Source organism: Odontesthes bonariensis, chromosome 4, assembly GCF_027942865.1.
Source record: "Odontesthes bonariensis isolate fOdoBon6 chromosome 4, fOdoBon6.hap1, whole genome shotgun sequence".
Taxonomy (NCBI): domain Eukaryota; kingdom Metazoa; phylum Chordata; class Actinopteri; order Atheriniformes; family Atherinopsidae; genus Odontesthes; species Odontesthes bonariensis.
The window spans coordinates 31,806,425-31,824,577 of record NC_134509.1 but is presented as its reverse complement, the minus strand read 5'-3'; the positions used below and the strand labels follow the sequence as shown (position 1 = coordinate 31,824,577).

Genomic DNA, 18,153 nt, shown 5'->3' with positions numbered 1-18,153 from the left:
TCATGGAAAAGTCGGGAACTTCCTCCGAACAGAGCCATACCGCCAAACACAAATTGTATGCATTCAGAATAAGCTTCTGAAATTCATCTCTGTTTCTCGTCTCGTTTTGACGAGAGTGGTTCTGACAGAACTGGCTTTCCAGTGTGTTTGTAGTCCATCAGAACCTCAGGTGCCCTTTATTCATGGCCATAATAATAAGCTGCCTCAGTAATCCCACACCTTTTATTTGGCATTTGATCAATTTACACCACTGAATCTGCACATAGGTCTAACGTCATTATTTAACACCACCACATGAAGTGCTGAACTTTCTGTGAATTAAGTGAATGAGTTTCCAAGCCCTCAATGTGTTTCATGTTTACTTTATTTTGGCATTCAGAAAATGTCATTCTTATATATAGTGGTTTCCATTCACAGATTTGTTAGAAAGCCCACATTTTAACATTAGTTTTAGGTGTAAAAATGTTTCCTGTCCACTTTAGTAAGTCTTTCTAAGGCAGTCTGTTTGCCTGATTTTTGTTGTTGTTGTCTGGTAGTACACTTTGAATTTTTGGTGTCTGTCTGTTTAACCACAAGATAAATTAAGACCACTTTTAAGTCTGATTATTTCAATAAACTGATGCATATTGAATCTTCCAAATTAAGCATTGCTTCTCATGCTTGGTTGGCTTGTGTATGTATGTTACAGTGTTTGTGAGATTGTCGGCCAGTCGGACGGCGGTTTGTCTGTGCTAAGGACGTTCAGGCTGCTGAGAGTACTGAAGCTGGTGAGGTTCATGCCCGCTCTCAGAAGACAGCTGGTGGTCCTAATGAAGACAATGGACAATGTGGCCACCTTCTGCATGCTACTCATGCTCTTCATCTTCATCTTTAGGTAAGGTAAAGCATTCTCTATATGTGCTGTGTGTTGTGCTTCTGCTCGTCATCAAGTTTTCTTTAACAGTGTTCAGTCGTTTTCAGACAAAAATCACAAAGACAGAGATCTTTGTTTTATCCTCTGCTTTTATGTGTATTTATATGTGTTTGCATCCACTGGCTTCTTTTTTTTTCAAAGATGTGAAAACCTACTTAACAGCTGCCATCCAAGCACAAAGGGCCACAGGGTTCTTTGGCAGCTATTAACCCCGGGTTCAAAATAACAAGCAGACACTTGAACATCTGACACATTTGTAGACATTTAAGCACAACACCAGAGCAAAATCATAAATAACTTCTACTAAATGAAAGGTCCACAGTTCACATTGTTGCTGTTTACGTCCTTCTCAGCATTTCTTGCCACCCATCCAGTTTGTGTAGTTTCATTTTGTAAAGAGTTCATCTGTGTGTGTACATATGTTACATGTATTATTTGACTATGGCTTCAGAAAAATTTCAAACCCCTCTTTCCATACTTTATAGTTTTGCAGTTTTTACGAGGATAAAACTTTAATCCAATATTATTAACCCAAATTAGAAAAGTTACAAAATGTATGAAAAATGAAACACAATAAAGTGTGCAAAAGTCGTAATATTCTGAATCCATTGTTCATAGCAGTCTACTTTTACAACCGCAATTAAAAACAATGATTGCTTCAGGTTTTGGTGGAATCAGGCACGTTATTGTTCAAAATGATTTAATGGAATCTTATCTTTAAATATTATGCCTCTCAATAATTTTTTGCAGAGATCCACATTAATCATCAGTCTGATCCATTTTGAATTGTGTGTGATATGTTGTGTTACAGTATCCTTGGGATGCACATCTTTGGCTGTAAATTCAGCCTCAAGACAGAGACTGGAGACACTGTACCAGACAGGAAGAACTTTGACTCACTACTGTGGGCCATTGTCACTGTTTTCCAGGTAGGCAGCGTGTCATTATACGAGTAGATAAGTTACACATATTTCTTGAGTGTTGATGTGTGCATGAGCACGTTTGTATACACAGTATTAGATACTTTATTGTCTAAGTTCAATACCCCAAGACTGTAATGATAACTTGAATTTTTATGCAAAATTTCTCAGTCTCAGTGATGCAGTACATGTTTTTATTGTTTAATACCAACATGAGAAATACATCTCAATATAAACATTGAAGTTTTCTGAAACTCTATGATTGAAAAAAAAAGTTATTTTGCTCAATATATGTGTACTGTATCAGTCATTGTTGACTGATAATAAATCTAACTGTAGCCAAATTGTACTATGGAGTGCATACTTAATTTCCCTTGTGTGTTTATCTGTCCAATTCTCCAAGATTCTGACCCAGGAAGATTGGAATGTGGTTTTGTACAATGGTATGGCAGCTACCTCACCACTTGCTGCTCTTTATTTTGTTGCACTCATGACCTTTGGGAACTATGTCCTCTTCAACCTGCTGGTGGCCATCTTGGTTGAGGGATTTCAGGCAGAGGTAAGGAATTAATCGCTAAGTACCACATGACTTCAGAGTGAATTATGTAAACAAAACTCAATGATAAACAGATGTTTGTGTTATTAAAATTGTTTAATTAATTAGTGGTGCTGAAGTATCTCAAATTGTATGTTGTCTCTAACACAAACAGGGGAATGAAACAACTGGTCACTTATTTAATATGTAGTTCATAGTTTTCAATTGTCTAAATTAACAGATGAGTACCTTCATTAGCTCACACTTACACAGTAGATCCTGCCAAACAAACATCAATTTTATGGCGATAATTGTCAAACTTTACATGTAAACCGATAAGGATCAAACAACAATTGTAGCCTGTGATTTTTAAAACATTTTCAGATTTTCTCAGTTCTTCTATGTTTAACTTGTCCCCATCTCCCATGCTTCCGTTCTCTGCATGGTGTCCTCTCCAGTTAGCAGCTGACTGATCCATCTGTCTGTGTTGATTGGAGTGTAGACTCCAACCTTTGACGGAGACCTTTGTGGCTAAAATAAGGCTAAGTCTTGTGCCTTGCTGTTTTTCAAGAAATGACATCTGAAAGAGCAGATGTAATTCTATCTGAATCTATACAGCTGTCCACAGGCCACGTAACATCTTACATTTTACATCCACCGTATGGTATCATGTTAAATGTAGCCAAGCCAAAGATTCATGTAAGTGATGTCATTCATTCAGTGTTGATAGATTTTAAAAGATGAAATTATCATGAGACTATTTCTAGTTATTCTAAGATTACATTCTGCATAATCATACGGATAAGTGGATGGAGGAAGACTAATACTGGAAACCACTACATCTTCATCCCTTCATATTTGATCGAGGACAGAAAATCCAGCGTTAGCTATTTATCATGCTAACTTCAGCATTTCAAAAAGGCAAAGCACAGATGCTAATATTCTTACAGCTGTAGCAATAACTGCAGTTACTGCATTGTTAGAATCTTTATTAGCAGAAATGAAAACATTCTTATCATTCATGAGTGAAATGTTTCTGAAGCACTCTCTCAGCTGAAACCACTGGTGAATTAGGCTGTCAGTCTGCCATCAGCTGTCATTCTCACAGATATTATTAATGGGAAATTGTGGTATAGTTGAGTAACATTGTTGATATTTCATTCTATTATATATAGTAAATTGATGAAAGCATTAGCAAACATCTAGCTGTAATGTTTTACATCATGGCAGAGTGGGGGGTCGCATTGACACGCATCACAAGGCTTTTGATCAATCTTTTCACAATGCCGGGACAAACCACAGCTATCAGTCTTTCAACCTGTCTAGCAACTTTTCATCCTCTATTTGGTGTCACTATCACCCCCCCCCCGGCTTTCTCACCCTCCTCTGCTCGTCCTCTATGTGACTACTGGTGCTACACACAAGGGATTATTGAGCCAATTTGCTGTCACAGTGAAGGCTGTAGGGGAAATCCCATTGGTCCTAACCAAACCTGTGAGGGTTTTTTGAGAAGTGTGGATACAGTTTTAAGCTTTACTGATTTAATATGAGGAAAGGACACTCGCCTAGGCTTATCAGGTCAGTGTTCTGGCATTTGATTTCATGTTAGTTTGTATGTCCTAAGTTTTTAAAGAAACAAATTTGTTCATTTAAAAAGCAGAGAGAGACTTTGTACCTGTCTGTTGAACTAACTGAACACTGTATTGTTAAAGTTGAGAAAGAAAGCCTCATCATTGTTATTCATGCTCTACTGTGTGCTGAACCTTATTCTAGATGGAGGCTTGATTTGTTGAGATTCTAATTTACTTGTGAACATAAAGGGACAACCAATAACACAAAATAAAGCTAAAAGTTGACATTATATGGATAAAACAATAGGTAACATTGTCCCCTTCCTTTTTTTTTCTTTGTGTTTTCTTGTTTGTAACTACAGGGTGATGCAAATTGCTCGTATTCAGATGATGACCATTCCTCTTCCAACTTTGATGAGAGTGAGAAACATGAATCCATAAAGTTATCTGGTGAGAACTCACTTCCCATCCATCTTATAAATGTGCTAAGCTTCCAGTTTTCATCTGTTCATCCAGTCACATTGTAAATGCTTAGAACTGATATATCACAAGAAACTGAAAGAATTTGAGAAATTTCCTGTGACAAGAGTTGATAATGTATATTTTAATAAGTTTGATAAAGTAAATACTTCTTTAGTAGATCATTTTTCTTTAGACAGAAAAAACTATTTTTGAATGGTTTGTTTGAGGTTTTAAAGCTGAATGAGTGGAATTCTCTTAGTGTGAGGATAATTTGCCACCAAAATCACTGTTCAAACCACACATTTTCTCAGAGTTTTGGTTTTTCAGGGAGGGTTATTCAAAAGAAGGCTTGATGTGCACAGCCCAAAAACTAAAAGTAAGACAGATGTAGTACATGCCAAAGGCGAGTGTTCAAAGGTAAATGAGCTCTGCCTTTTTGCAGTGCTGTTCCAGTCACACAACCCTTCTGAGCACAACCAGCAAACACAGTTCTGATATGTGCAGAATAAGCAAAAGTTTAAACACTGCAGTTTGTTTTCTCATTGATGGAAAGGGTGCAAGCTCCACTTTGCCCACCCACGTGTATACATCGCACAAACAAACAAACAATAATTAAACGCTCACTTTGTTTAATTACCTCCAGACCCAAGGATCTGCACTCTGACACCAAATGGCCACCTGGAGCTGGGTGCCCTATCAGGGGCTAGGGGATCCTCTTCTTCAGAAAAACGAAGCTTCACCAATGACTCCATAAAGAGCAGCGTGATGAGTCTTGGCAAGAGCAGCCTGGAGAGACGCTCCCTTTCTCTGGTACTTTGTCACTGTTTCATCTGCAAACATTCATCCATTACTGTGAACTTGAAATGAATTCAGTTGAATTGTGTTTGACTTTGTCAGGTGCACAATTTCAGGCTCATTATGAATGTTAAGAAGTTTAAAGAAACACAAGAAGCAGATAATGGATTAACTGCATTATGTGTATTTGAAAGAAAACAGTTACTATAAAGAAAAAAAACAAAAACCTTAAAACGTTGAATCAGTTGCTCCTTTTCATCAGGTTTACCAAAATATATCTTAAACCCCAAAAGGGAAAATGAGCTTTTCTTTAATAGAAAGGACAACCACAAAAGATTTGATTTTGAGTAAATATCAAAATGTATTTTTAAAGTTAGAGTAAAGTAGTCCAAACTGCTTAGATGGGAAATCACAAACACTGGGATATTATTTTAAGATTCAGCAGCAGAGCTGAGTTATTAACATTGTTCAATTATGGTGAAATTATGCAACTTACATTCTGTTCTCTCCAGCAGGGGGGGAGAGACCAAATCCATGTGTTGCAGTGTAATTGTTAAAATCTGTGAAATCCCAGCTGTCTTCAGATAAAGTTTGTAAAAGTACCGGTTGATACATGAGAAAGGTGTTGGTGGTGATCCTCAACTTTATCACAAAATCAAACCACTGAGCACCCACTGACTAGAGTTGCTCTGTTACTTCGGTTCTCAGAGTTGTCATACAGTACTCTGACCTCCGTGATGGAGTACTTCATTTCAGCTTAACTCTTCAAGATATCAATTTATTCCTCTCTTATTCCTTCATCTGCATTTAAAGTAAGCTGCCAAAGTCATGCAAATTCTGGAGAATACAGAGAAGGTGCATAGCTAGCTTTTGTCAGATATTCAGCTAGATGGCACGACTGGCTAGTTCAAGGCTAATTTCATTTCATAATATCACAGTGTTAAAGTTGGGTAGTCCTAACAATCCTGAACAGAAAATCAATGAAAAACTGTTTCAGTCCAACCCCCAAATTCACTACAAAATAATTCTGTCTTTCAACATGTCTATTGTCTAACACATTTCCAAGCAAATCTCAGACTTGTCTGTATTAAGACTTTAAGTACTTGTCAGATTAGTTCAAGGTAAGACACCATCATTATTTTCTAACAATTACACTTTGTCTGCTCACAGGTTTATTAAGATAGAGGAGATTATGTATAGTTGGGGGGTTCGGATAAAGTTCCATTTATAACAACTGCTGCATGACCTGGACTCATTAAAATCACGTTTTTGAACCCAATACTTATGATACAAACAATACAGTATATTTTGCTCGTTATGCCTGTGTTTACTGAACCAAAACCATATGACAGAAAAGCCAAAAGAGATCTATAAAGTTTGGCTCTACATGCAGTTACCATGGCAACTTCTATTAATTGACTGTTCCCCTCCTTTCAACCAGAGAGAAACTGTGGGAGAAGTACTTTAGAGAGGAAAGACTACATTGCAACGTTGAGAGAGGGAAACACAACAGAGAGATGGTGATGCAGCGAGACAAAGAGGCTGGCACAGTAACAGGAAGATAGAGGGGAGTGAAACCAGAGAAATGATAAGCTGCAGTTCAGCAGCACTTTTAACGCAAAGGTTATAATGTTAAACATCGTGGGTGTGAGAGATCCACTTTGCTGCGAGGTCTCCTCCTCTTCTTTCACAGCTCTCCAATGTTTATCAGTATCAGAAGGTACTGCTTACATCACTCAGAGCAAAAGATATGGGATAATGGATCTTTTGTTTTCCTGTTTTTTAAGTTTTGTCAAGTTTTTAACAGTCTGTTCTTCTTTGATGAAATCACTATGAATCAGTTCCCTCTGTTCTGTTTCACTCCCTATCAGATACTGTTGATTTGACTCAGTTTGATGCAGTGCTGTGGTACAATTAGAATCACTTAGTGTAATGCATTTGCAGCTTGCTTGTTGGTGTCTGTGCCTGACGGTGACAGAATGGTGATGAAGTTAAGATGATTAGGAACTGAGAACAGGAGTTCAATTAATGTTTAGAATTACAAAACACTGTTACAAAGCAAGTGATTTGCACAATAATCATATTACAGAGTTTAATGAACCTTTTGCTGATATGATTACATCATTTTTAAATCTTTTTGAGCATTATATGTGCATTTTTTTACAGATGCTGTATATTCAATCATACTGTAAAGTATGATCTAAAGTATGTGGTATGCATTTAGTTGAGTAATTGAATGTCAATACTTATTTATTTTTTTGTTGACTTTTGTAACATTTCATCACAAGTGAAAGCCATGACTGATGCCGCAGTGAAAGAAAATCCCGACTGCATTTACAGTCCGCTTTTGTCTGTGCTTTATGCCAGATGATGTGGAACAAATTGTCTTTACAGTAAATGTTTGTCTAAAACTGACACAAACACATACTCTCTGTTCCTCTTGAGTGATCGGCAGTGCAGTTCTGTGAGGACTTAAATATTATTTAACAATTAGACTACAAGCATCACTACAGTTTCTATAGAGACTGACGGCTCAGACTTTAACTGACCATACGTGTTGTACATTTTCAAAGGGAAAACTTATAATTGGGTCTATCAGACTCAAAGGATTAGTCATGTGCAAAACAAACAGAAGTGGTCTCTTTAGGTGGAACTGGCACTTAGGGAGTGGCATATTAGATTTGTTGACAATCATCACAATGCACGGTCTCATTTAGAAAAATGCAGTTAACTTTTCGTTTATTCAGCCATTTGAGTGTTGTTATATTATCTATGGCTGGCATAAATGTGCAGCACTTTGGTGCACTAGTTAGTGCTTTCGACTTACAACAAGAAGACTGAATTTGAACATTCTTGCCAACTGAGGCTCTTCTTTGCGGAGTTTGCATGTTTTCTCTGTAGATGGGAGGTTTTCTCACAGTCTACAGTCATTCATGTTAGGTCGGTTAGTGATTCTTAATTGACATTGGATGTGAGGGTGCATGAAAGTCTAATTCCATATGATAGCCCTGTAATGGACTTGCATCTAGTGTGTTCACTAATTTGTGCCCTGTGTTAGCTGGAAAAAGCTCCAACCTCACTATGACCTTCAACAGGATACACCGATCACACAACATTCCTGGAAGAATGATTTACATAGATTTACAATCATGTTTTAGATCCACAAAGCTGCATATGAACATAAAATCATCTTGCATTTCAGTGTCACCATGGTTCAATGTGTTGCTCAAGAACATATCCGATGGTGTCTACCACAAGGGGGCAGTAAAGGATTCAGTTATATTTTTATGCATTTATCGGTAGCAATGCAAATAAACAGGATCATTTTCCTTTTGAAATTTTGGTTTTCATTTTTTTCTACTGGAAGTCATGGTTATAAATGCTGATTACATTTTTTTTTTTGTTGTTTTTATTCGTGGCCTACAGACCCAAAGTGGCTCCATAAGCACTATGAACTGCTTTGTTTCTATTGTAGCGCCACGGTCGCAGTTTCAACTATCACAACTGGGGGCGTCCTTTCCCTCCACATTCTGGATGGAGTCGCAGGTAAAGTTATTGCCTTTATGAATTCTTAATTACTTCATTAAGCCTTAACTACTGCCTTAAAATATTCAATATACAGAATACTTTAGGTTTCCTCCTGATTTATGCAGCACAAATAATACCTGAATATGTATTACCTTTTAACTGTACTTTTATTCTTCTGCTCTGCAGGTCTAGCTCAAACAGTCTTGGTCGGAGGAGTTATGGCTTTGGTGGGGCACCTCCAGTGGGAGGCAGTCTGCGTGTGCGCAGCACCCGCTCCCCCCATTCTTACAACTATGCTTCAGAGCAGGAGTCTCTTCTTTCTCAACCTCTCCACTCCCACCACCCTCTGCCACCTCATCATCCACCCCCACCGCCGCTATTCCTTTCTAGACATTTTGGTGCAAGGAGGGATAGGAGAGCTCTGTCCCTGGAGCTCCCAGAGCTGTTCCGGGCAGGCGGACAACCCCATGGACTGCCCCCCATCCAGATTCCAGATCCTGGAAGGAGGTGTGGGTCGGGGGCAGGGGGGTCCTTTATAGGAGGATCTGGACCTGGTAGTGGTTTGGGAGTGGACCACCGTGACTGTAATGGCAAGGCACCACACACTCACCTGATCACCGAGGTTTTCCCTCAAGTTAGTGCACGCAAGGATAGAACTGACCTCGATGAAGAAACCGACTATGTGAGTGGGAGAACCTCGTCTGGTGTCACTTGATGCTGTAATGCCCCAAAAGCTCCATCATCCACTTCAATGTCAAATGATTCAATATCACTTCATAGTAACTGAATCACTTCTAAGTTAGAGTAGGATATTTGCTTTGAGAAATCTTAAAAGCTGGCAAGATTGAAAAGAAGTCAGTAGATCTTTCGTGCTCGATTTGTTTTAGATGGCAGAACGTCGCACAAATTTGCTCTCCTCCCATTCATCAGAGGCAATTTTCATTCTCGCTTTTTCATCTTTTTTTCTCTTTAAATTACATCAATAATATTCTATATCATTCAAGTCAGATTAGATACTTGGCCAGGTTGTAGCCATTTTTCTTCTTCAGACTTTCTTTCCGATTTTAACAATGTGCTTTGAATAAGTATGACGCAATACTATTACTCTTCTTACAATCCTCTGGAGACTGACGGTAATTTGTAAGCCAGTATTTTGGTTTATCCACAGCCACAATGGTGCAATTTCATATTTGTCATATATCTCTCTGTATATATATCTCATATTTACATATGAACCACCCCTATTCCCACCACAAATAGCTGGAGCCCAGCTGATCCAACCAAATTTACTGTGCCATCTTAGTAGTGATGAACCTAAATACTCATCAGTTCGTTAAATACTCATTGGCTATTTATTGGGATAGTCATCAGTCATCTATATATTAGCTTTTAATCGTTTGTACTGAAGAACAAACAGACTTTAAGGTCAGGGTTAGTATCTTTCACACTGATCTCCTTGGAAATCATAGTAATACTTGATTTTTTCTTTTTCTTTTTGGCTTTGGGGCCTCAAAAAAAAAATTTTAAAATTAAAATGTTTGTTTTTGATTGTCAATTAGAATAAATGCAGTTATTGCAAGATGATACAATCCCAAAATATTGTACATTTATAGTCCACAGGGGTGTCTTAACTTGTGTACTGCACTTAGATCTTTATTTCTTTTGGAAAATGGGAAAGGAACTTTAAGGCTTTTCATGTGAATTCTTGTGAATGCTGCATGTTTCAGATACATATGAAAATATTTGATATCTTTCATACTGGCACAAAATACACAGAGAATGTTGCAAACCACAGCAAAAAAAAACTACAGGGGGATTCTGCAGAAGAGAGGCTTTAACGATGTTGTAGAAATGATTAAATATCCAAATATTTAAAACAATACATATAATATCAAACTTGTATAGATATCTGTGTGTGTGTTTAATGATTTTGATTGTATTCTCATTCTGGATACCGCAGTATTCGGCTGTTTTCTCACCCAGTTCTGCTCATTTTTCTCAACTCTTGTCTTCCATGAAGAGTTTGTGCTTCCGTGTCCAGAAGATGATGGAGGTGTATAAGCCAGATTGGTGTGAGAGCAGAGAGGACTGGTCTGTCTATTTGTTCTCCCCTCACAACAAGTGAGTCAACAAGTTAAGATTTTTCTTTCATCTAAATAACAAAAAAAAGATTTAAATTTAGCCCTGAAAAAAAAAGCATGTCCTTTCTGTAAAGATGAGTCGTTGAATGTTAATGTTGACTTGATTTTGTATATCTACATTATTTATCACTGCACTGTGCATTGCGTCCAATCAAACTTTTATCAAACATAATTGTCCTATGTGGCGTGGAGCGGCCCAAATATTCGTCCCATTTAGAATTTTTATGCTTCAATGCAGCGACGAATGAAAATGACCTCAGTTCATTGTAAGGAGAATTCATTTCAGCCACACTGGGTGTGAATTACTCCTTTGGTACTGTAGCCAACTTTCTTCAGGCATACAAACTTTGGCAGGAACACACCCCACAACATCAAAGGATTATTAAGCATTATTTGTTCTGTTTTAGTAAAGGTAAGGTCATATTCTACCTGACACAAATCACGTTTTATCAACTTAAAGATCAAAACATTCAGCGTGAAATGTCGTGTTTGAATCTGTGCCACACCAACGCAATCCTCACGGAGAAGATGATTTGAATTTTTTTTGTCTTAAACTTTGAAATATACTCAAAGATATTTTCTTATTGCACTGTGTAATATTGAAACACTGGTGCCTCCAAAATGTCAATCGTGTGGGATGTCTCCACAGTAACTGTAGGAAAAGTAAAACTCACTGACTTTTGTGCAAGCAATTGAGTTTAACAAAAGGTGTAAACGCTACAAATGTAAGCTGTCAGAAGGAAAACAAAGTGATAAGGATACGTTTTGATTCATACCTGTGATAATCTGCTCTAGCTTCAAAGCCTCTGTGGTCAGCATTGAAGTGAAAACATTCCAAGCTTTGTTCAGGTAATATGGAAGAACAGGGGGCTGCATAGTCAATCGCTTTGTCTGTTCACAGAGAGAAAACAATCTTCAGGTCTCAAATAGCTTAATAAAGTGGTTGTGCTGTTCATTTCTCTCATGGCATCGTTTTTTTCTCTCTAGACAGTGGAGTAGTCTGTGTTGTATTTTCACCTTCCCTCTATCCATTGCTGGTTAAAAAAAGAAGAAAAAAAGCCCATGAAAGAAACATGAAGGAAAAATCACTCACTCATCCTCTCGCTCACTCACCCGATTCCCTGCGTGCTGATAGCCACTTAAGGGAAGCCGGGCCCCAGGGCTGTGTTTTGGCATCCTGGCAGATGCCATCTGTCAAGCAGTGGCAGTGTGTCTGTGTGTGTGCACTAGAGTTAGGCCATATCTCCAGTAATATCATGTCGCCTGTTCGTACATGTGTTTGGATGGCTCTGCGTATGTGAGTGTGGGAGTGTGTTAGCATATGTGCATCTTTGCCTTGTTTATGCCTAATTCCACTTTATATGCTAACTTTTGTGTAGGCATATGTGTGTGTTTGTGTTAAGTCAACCTAGGAGGAATAAGAACAAGAAAAAGCAACCAAATTCAAGGAGGAACAGGCCAACATGAGAAGTTGCATTTCAGTAGGGATAAGTACCCAAGCCATTAGATCCACTGCTCATGATCAATACTAGATTAGAATTATAGATAAAGGGACAGCGTTGGCAGGTCTGGAGGAAAAGCAGCCGGATTAGTTCATTGATTTCCTCACCTGGAGAGCAGGTGCTGCAGTAGGTATATTCTGTTCCCTTTCTAGTCGGCAAATGTGATGAGATGTGCAAGAGCTTCACTCAGGAGCTGATTACTGCCTTTACTTGCTCTGGAACTGACGATTTGACAACAGTTGCAAACGCCTGAGGTTGTTTAAGTTTATTTGGTCCTCACAGCAGCAGTTCCCAGCCGCCTGGTGTGCAACCACTTACTATAACGAAATGTTTATTTTCGACCTCTGTGTGCCAGCTGCAAATTCCTATGCAGTGTGAGCAGTGCTTTCATACAGGAAAAAAATAAAAGTTATAAGCGGATTAATAAGCAGAAAGGCGTATCAGTGATGTAGAGGCCAACTCTGTGGAATGCAAAGAAGCAAATGTTTTTGGGTTTTTTTCTCTCTGGTGATCATGCCCTCGGGTTCAGACGTCTGCCTTTCGACAACTTGTGTCACATTGCATACTACAAATGTGTTATCGATTTAGTTAATCATGCAAGGAATCTAAAGCCCTTTCTCTTTGGCTGATTGAAAAATCCTTGGCTGCTTGGGACATTATTAAATGAAAACAAATCCTGAGAGAGAAATTGTGAACAAATGTTCTTCTGCATATCTTCAGCTGACATCCACCAACCCTTTTGTTTCTCTCAAATCAGGTTCAGACTGCTCTGTCAGTCCATTATTGCTCATAAGCTCTTCGACTACGTGGTCCTGGTCTTTATCTTCCTCAACTGCATCACAGTGGCTCTGGAGAGGCCCAGGATTCTGCAAGGAAGCCTGGTATGAGTGAGGATTCTCCATTTGACTTATCATTTTGTAGGCACTGAACATGTTTAAGAACAATCTACAATATATGGTAATACCACCCAGTGTTACCATTTTGAATATCTGTAAATTATCACCACATGTAATGTCAGAGATCAAACACTGTTGACACGCCAGCATGCCAGTGGTGGAATTCTTCATGTTGACACATACTGAAATAACCCACAAAATGTAAGATTACAGTCTGAGGCAATGTGTACTTGGTTTACAGAAATTTGAATGCTGACAATATTTCATTCAAGTGACTGAGCTTAGTTGTTAAAAAAAAGAAAAGAAAAAGAAAACACATTTAACTCATGGTCAGGCTAGCGTTTAAATAAATGTGAAACTTTTTCAAGCTTTACCCTGGCGCAAAGGCAATTTCTGCAATCAAGCAACACCAAACCTTTGAATTTAAGCATATTTGAAAGCATGTAATCAAATGAAATTAAAGTTTGACGTTTCTATATTTAATTTAGAGGCACTTTCATTTAAATTGATAACAAGACATAAAGACACAGACAATTGCAGTCTGCCAGCTTTTGGAAAGTGCTGCAAAAGCCTAAAACTGATAGTTCTTCTTGACTCATAGCCTGCTCTGAAGCTTCTGAGAGGCAGAAAATGAATCAGACTTTCTTAAACAGATTTGGTTTTCTGGCACAATCTTTATTTCTTATTGATAATCGTTTTCTCCTTCTTCTCCGCCTCTCTAAAGTTATATTTCTTGTGTCATGTCTTTTTACGACAGGAAAGACTATTTCTCACAGTTTCCAACTACATCTTTACCGCCATCTTTGTTGCTGAAATGACTGTCAAGGTAAAACCAATAGCCTCTTCTACTTTCTATGTGTCTCATACTGTATATCCAGTAACCCTGTTTACTCCCCCAGTTTCCCTTCCCTACAGCTGTTGTCACTTGTCCTTTTTAAATTTGTAGTTTTTGTCTGACCCATTATTTTTCTCCTCTTTTTCCTATGTGTTCTGTCTTGTTTCCCTTTTCTGTCTTGATCCATTTGTCCATCCATTCTCTTTTTGCCTCACCTCTTCTGCTCTCTTATCTTATCTTTTTTTTCTTTCATCTCTATTGGCCCCTCCATTAGATCTCCCTCCTTTTGACAACTATGCAACTTGCGGTTTAATCAGTTGCACATTTGCCATTTGTGATGGGCAACTAGATAATTAAGTTAATTAGAAGGTTATCGCTCTTCAGCTGGCCTTTAGCATCTCCTGGACTTCCCATCAATAAACACACACACACACACACACACACACACACACACACACACACACACACACACACACACACAAACACAAACACAAACACACAGACTCTTTTTAATCCATGAATGTGCTCCCTAGAAGACATGGCATCATCCATTATTAAGGCCCCTGTGTCTTCAGGCCTTTTTCACACTAGTAGAAATCCTATGTTGATTTATTTATGACTAGGGATAATGAAGACATGTTTAGTACAATGATATGTAGCTCAACCCAGTTTTGTGGTGGAGCATAGTTCACATTTGTACAGAGATGCAGCTGGCCCCAGGTTGAACTTAGGGTGCTAACTATTTCTTCTACATCCTCATGTACGTCTGTTTTGCATCCCTTCCTTTGATCAGTCATCTATTCACTCATATTTCAGATGCTGCATCTTGTCTGATAAGTTTTATAGTCAGTAATATGTCTCTTTCTTATAACGGTCTCTCCTCTTTTCTGCTTCCATTTGTAATTTCATCCGAGGAGCTATATTCTATCATTAGTTATCTTTCCTCATGCTGCTTCATTTGCACACTCAAGTGTGGTTCCAGCACTCTCCTGCTGCTCATTATTTTATGTCTAATATTTGAAACGCACGCGTTGGAGCTCTAACTACATCAGTTTAAAGCTCTGACAGTTACAGTTCTGTCTTTGCCCTGTCATTGAATTGTCAATCCTAATGGGACTGATCTTTGCAAATTTGGTTACTTTGACGTATCAAATACTGAAAATACTCCACAATTTACTTTCATTCTCATCACACACATGGAAAGCAGTTTATTTGGCGACATGGGACACCTCTCCTCAGATTATCAGGAAGAACAGGGAGAAGCATAGTCAAACCTTTTTTCTGTTCACCGTGAGAAAACTGCTTCCGGTCTGACAACTTGCTCGAAAAACAGGTGGTGCTGTGTAAAGATCATGATTTCCTGCAGTGCTGTATTTTTTTCTTCATCCTCTCTGATTTCTAGCCAGATGAAATATATCCTTCTCTTACCTTCTCTTGCTCTAAATCTTGCTCTAAGGCTTCTCCTTCGAAGCAGAGCTGTCCGATTTCATTCAGAGCAGCTGTGAGAGTCTTTGAAAGACATTACTTCAAAGATGAGGACTATTCTCATCAGCTGTCCACACACACACACACACACATACACACATCCACAGGGTGCACAGAGTGGCAGGGATCAGTGTGAATCATTAGCTGCACATAGTAGGTCTGACCCTGACTATTTGTCATCATTCACCTTCATCCTCCCTCCCTCTCTCACACTAAGGAAGTGTCTCATCTTCATTGTTTTAGACATTGTTTGATTTATGACACTAATATTCAAGTACCATCTGTTGAACCAGCTTGTTAACGGTAAAGAGAAAAATTATTTTCAAGCTTGCAATTATTTTCCTTTCTGTTACTTATATGATAACCCTCTGAGGTCTATGATCAGATGGCATGACGTTATTACGGCGCCGTAGAGAACAAACTAGGTCACCTGGAGCGTTTCATATAGATGAAGTTGTGCTGTTAGAAAAGATACCAAGCGTGGGTATGGCAAACATTTTTCTTTTTTTTTGTGGTACAGTATATGAAGGCAAAATCAAAAGTATTCAAAAATGACCAAAATGGGCTCAGACCCCAGAGGGATAAGCACAAAAATTTCACAGTTAGACTCATGTGGAGCAGGAACACCAACTGCTAAATAGATACACTTATTTGTAGTGCTAGAAATATTACAACACAAGTTAAAAGTCCATGTATTTGCCATCCAACGAGTTGAGGTTGATTAAACTTAAACTTAAAATTTTCGGATTCATGTAAAGGGCTTTTGTCAGTGACTGTATTTTAGTTTTATGGAAAGCATGACTTTTTAAAACTGTGGTATACTTTAAAACCACAAACCAACCGTATTATCATACCCAATTGATAGTAATATTCAACCATTTCCTATAATTTCCTATCTCAGTTTAATTGTTTTTCTTTCCCCAGCTCTTGTCCTTTATCTTTGGGGCCGTTTGAAGCTAATCATGCAAGAAATAGAAACAATTGAATTTTTTTTCTTTAACATTGCCTCACAACGTACAGAGACTGAAGTTCTCATCATGAAGTCCTTTTTGTTTGTTTGTTCTCCCAGTTATTGCATAAAATCTTTATATAATACCAATAACTGCTAATGTTTTTTTTTTCATACATGTTGTCATTGTGGCCTGATGTTCAGAAATGAAAATAACAAAATAAATGGATAACTTCCAGGAGGCCTTTATCTAAAGAACTGTAGACGTGAGCCCATTAAAAGATAGCTTTAAAAAAGTTTAGCGTGTACCCATCAGAGGTCCTCTCTAGTATTTTGTAGTTGCAGTTTGTCAGTGTGAGCAGAAAAATTCCAATTTTAAACATCAGATCCCCAAAATGCTGCAGCAGCAAGTAAAGTAATCAGTGTTTTCTGATAAAACTAATTGCAAATGGAGTTTGAATATAATTTAAAATTGAATTTATTGTTACTCATTCACCCTGCCAGGTAGCTGAAAGCTGGGATTGTGAGAGAAGAAGGGTAGATTTTGACACTGTATTGGCCTTCTATAGATTCCCTATGCATCATGCTTTATCGGGTCATATTTGATCCTTAATTGATGCCCGAAGGCATTCCTGTAGTTGCTATGGGGATTTAGCGCAGACAGTTGCCATAATTAACAGTTCAGGCATGTCATAACTCAAAATATAACAGGCCTGCATTGCTTTATGTATCAACAAATTTAGTAGCTGCAGTTGGGAATTTTCTGAACTTGTTTAATACAACTTGTTCCCCACTAAATGTGATGAAGCTTTTAATGTTAAAATATGATACGGGGTAAGTAAAAAGTTTTTGAAGGCATTTTTGAGTCAGTTAGCTTTTCCAATTGTCACTCTAGCCTGTATACATGGGGCGGCTGATCAACCAGATGAGCTACATGACACCCACTGCAGACACCAGGTATGAGTAGAAGAAGTGTCTTATATCCTTAGAGCCCTTAGACTTGGTAGATTTTTTTAATAGTTGTGAACATTGTACTGTCTTAATGTGGATGTTTTATAGATTTACAGTTTAGAAATAGCCAATAGGTTAAATGGCAGCCAAAGAGGTCTACAGTCTTGTATGTTTTGCATATTTGGCCTTTTCAAAATGTTTGATAAGTTATTTTTAAAAGAAATTGGTAATCATTTTGTTTCGCATTAACTCTTTGATGATAAATTAAGTCCTATTACTCATTATCTAACTGTTTAGAGCAGGGGTCTTCAACGTTTTTCAGGCCAGGGACCCCCAAACTGATGGAGAGCTGGAGCAGGGACCCCCCTACAATTTATATGGCATACAATTGTGTTTTATATTTAACGGGGCCTAGTGCCGTGTATAAACATAGCTACTCTGTTATTGTACATTCAATACTAAGCTATTCAAATAATACACAGGTTAATATATTCATGTTTTATTTTTAACATGTGCAAGGTACAGGGTGGCCGTGCCACTGCCATTTATAAACAAACATCTTGCATAGCCTACAACCAATGTTCCCTCTAAGCTGCGCGCTTGCGCAATCGCGCACTGCTCGCACATTCTCAGCGCACAAGAAAATCTATGCAACGCATAAAATAAAATT

At 38.1% G+C, this 18,153-nt stretch overlaps 1 protein-coding gene across 1 annotated transcript in view; it reads left to right on the top strand.

Moving 5' to 3' along the window:
- LOC142378949 (voltage-dependent T-type calcium channel subunit alpha-1I-like) overlaps positions 1-18,153 on the top strand; it is a 158,818-nt gene that overhangs the window by 96,299 nt on the left and 44,366 nt on the right. Inside the window, exons 10-19 of the mRNA XM_075463966.1 lie at positions 689-874; positions 1,725-1,842; positions 2,237-2,392; positions 4,302-4,389; positions 5,045-5,211; positions 8,672-8,742; positions 8,911-9,406; positions 10,745-10,845; positions 13,125-13,248; positions 14,021-14,089. Of these exons, the coding sequence (XP_075320081.1) occupies positions 689-874; positions 1,725-1,842; positions 2,237-2,392; positions 4,302-4,389; positions 5,045-5,211; positions 8,672-8,742; positions 8,911-9,406; positions 10,745-10,845; positions 13,125-13,248; positions 14,021-14,089 (1,576 nt within the window). The remainder of the gene's footprint in view (positions 1-688; positions 875-1,724; positions 1,843-2,236; positions 2,393-4,301; positions 4,390-5,044; positions 5,212-8,671; positions 8,743-8,910; positions 9,407-10,744; positions 10,846-13,124; positions 13,249-14,020; positions 14,090-18,153) is intronic.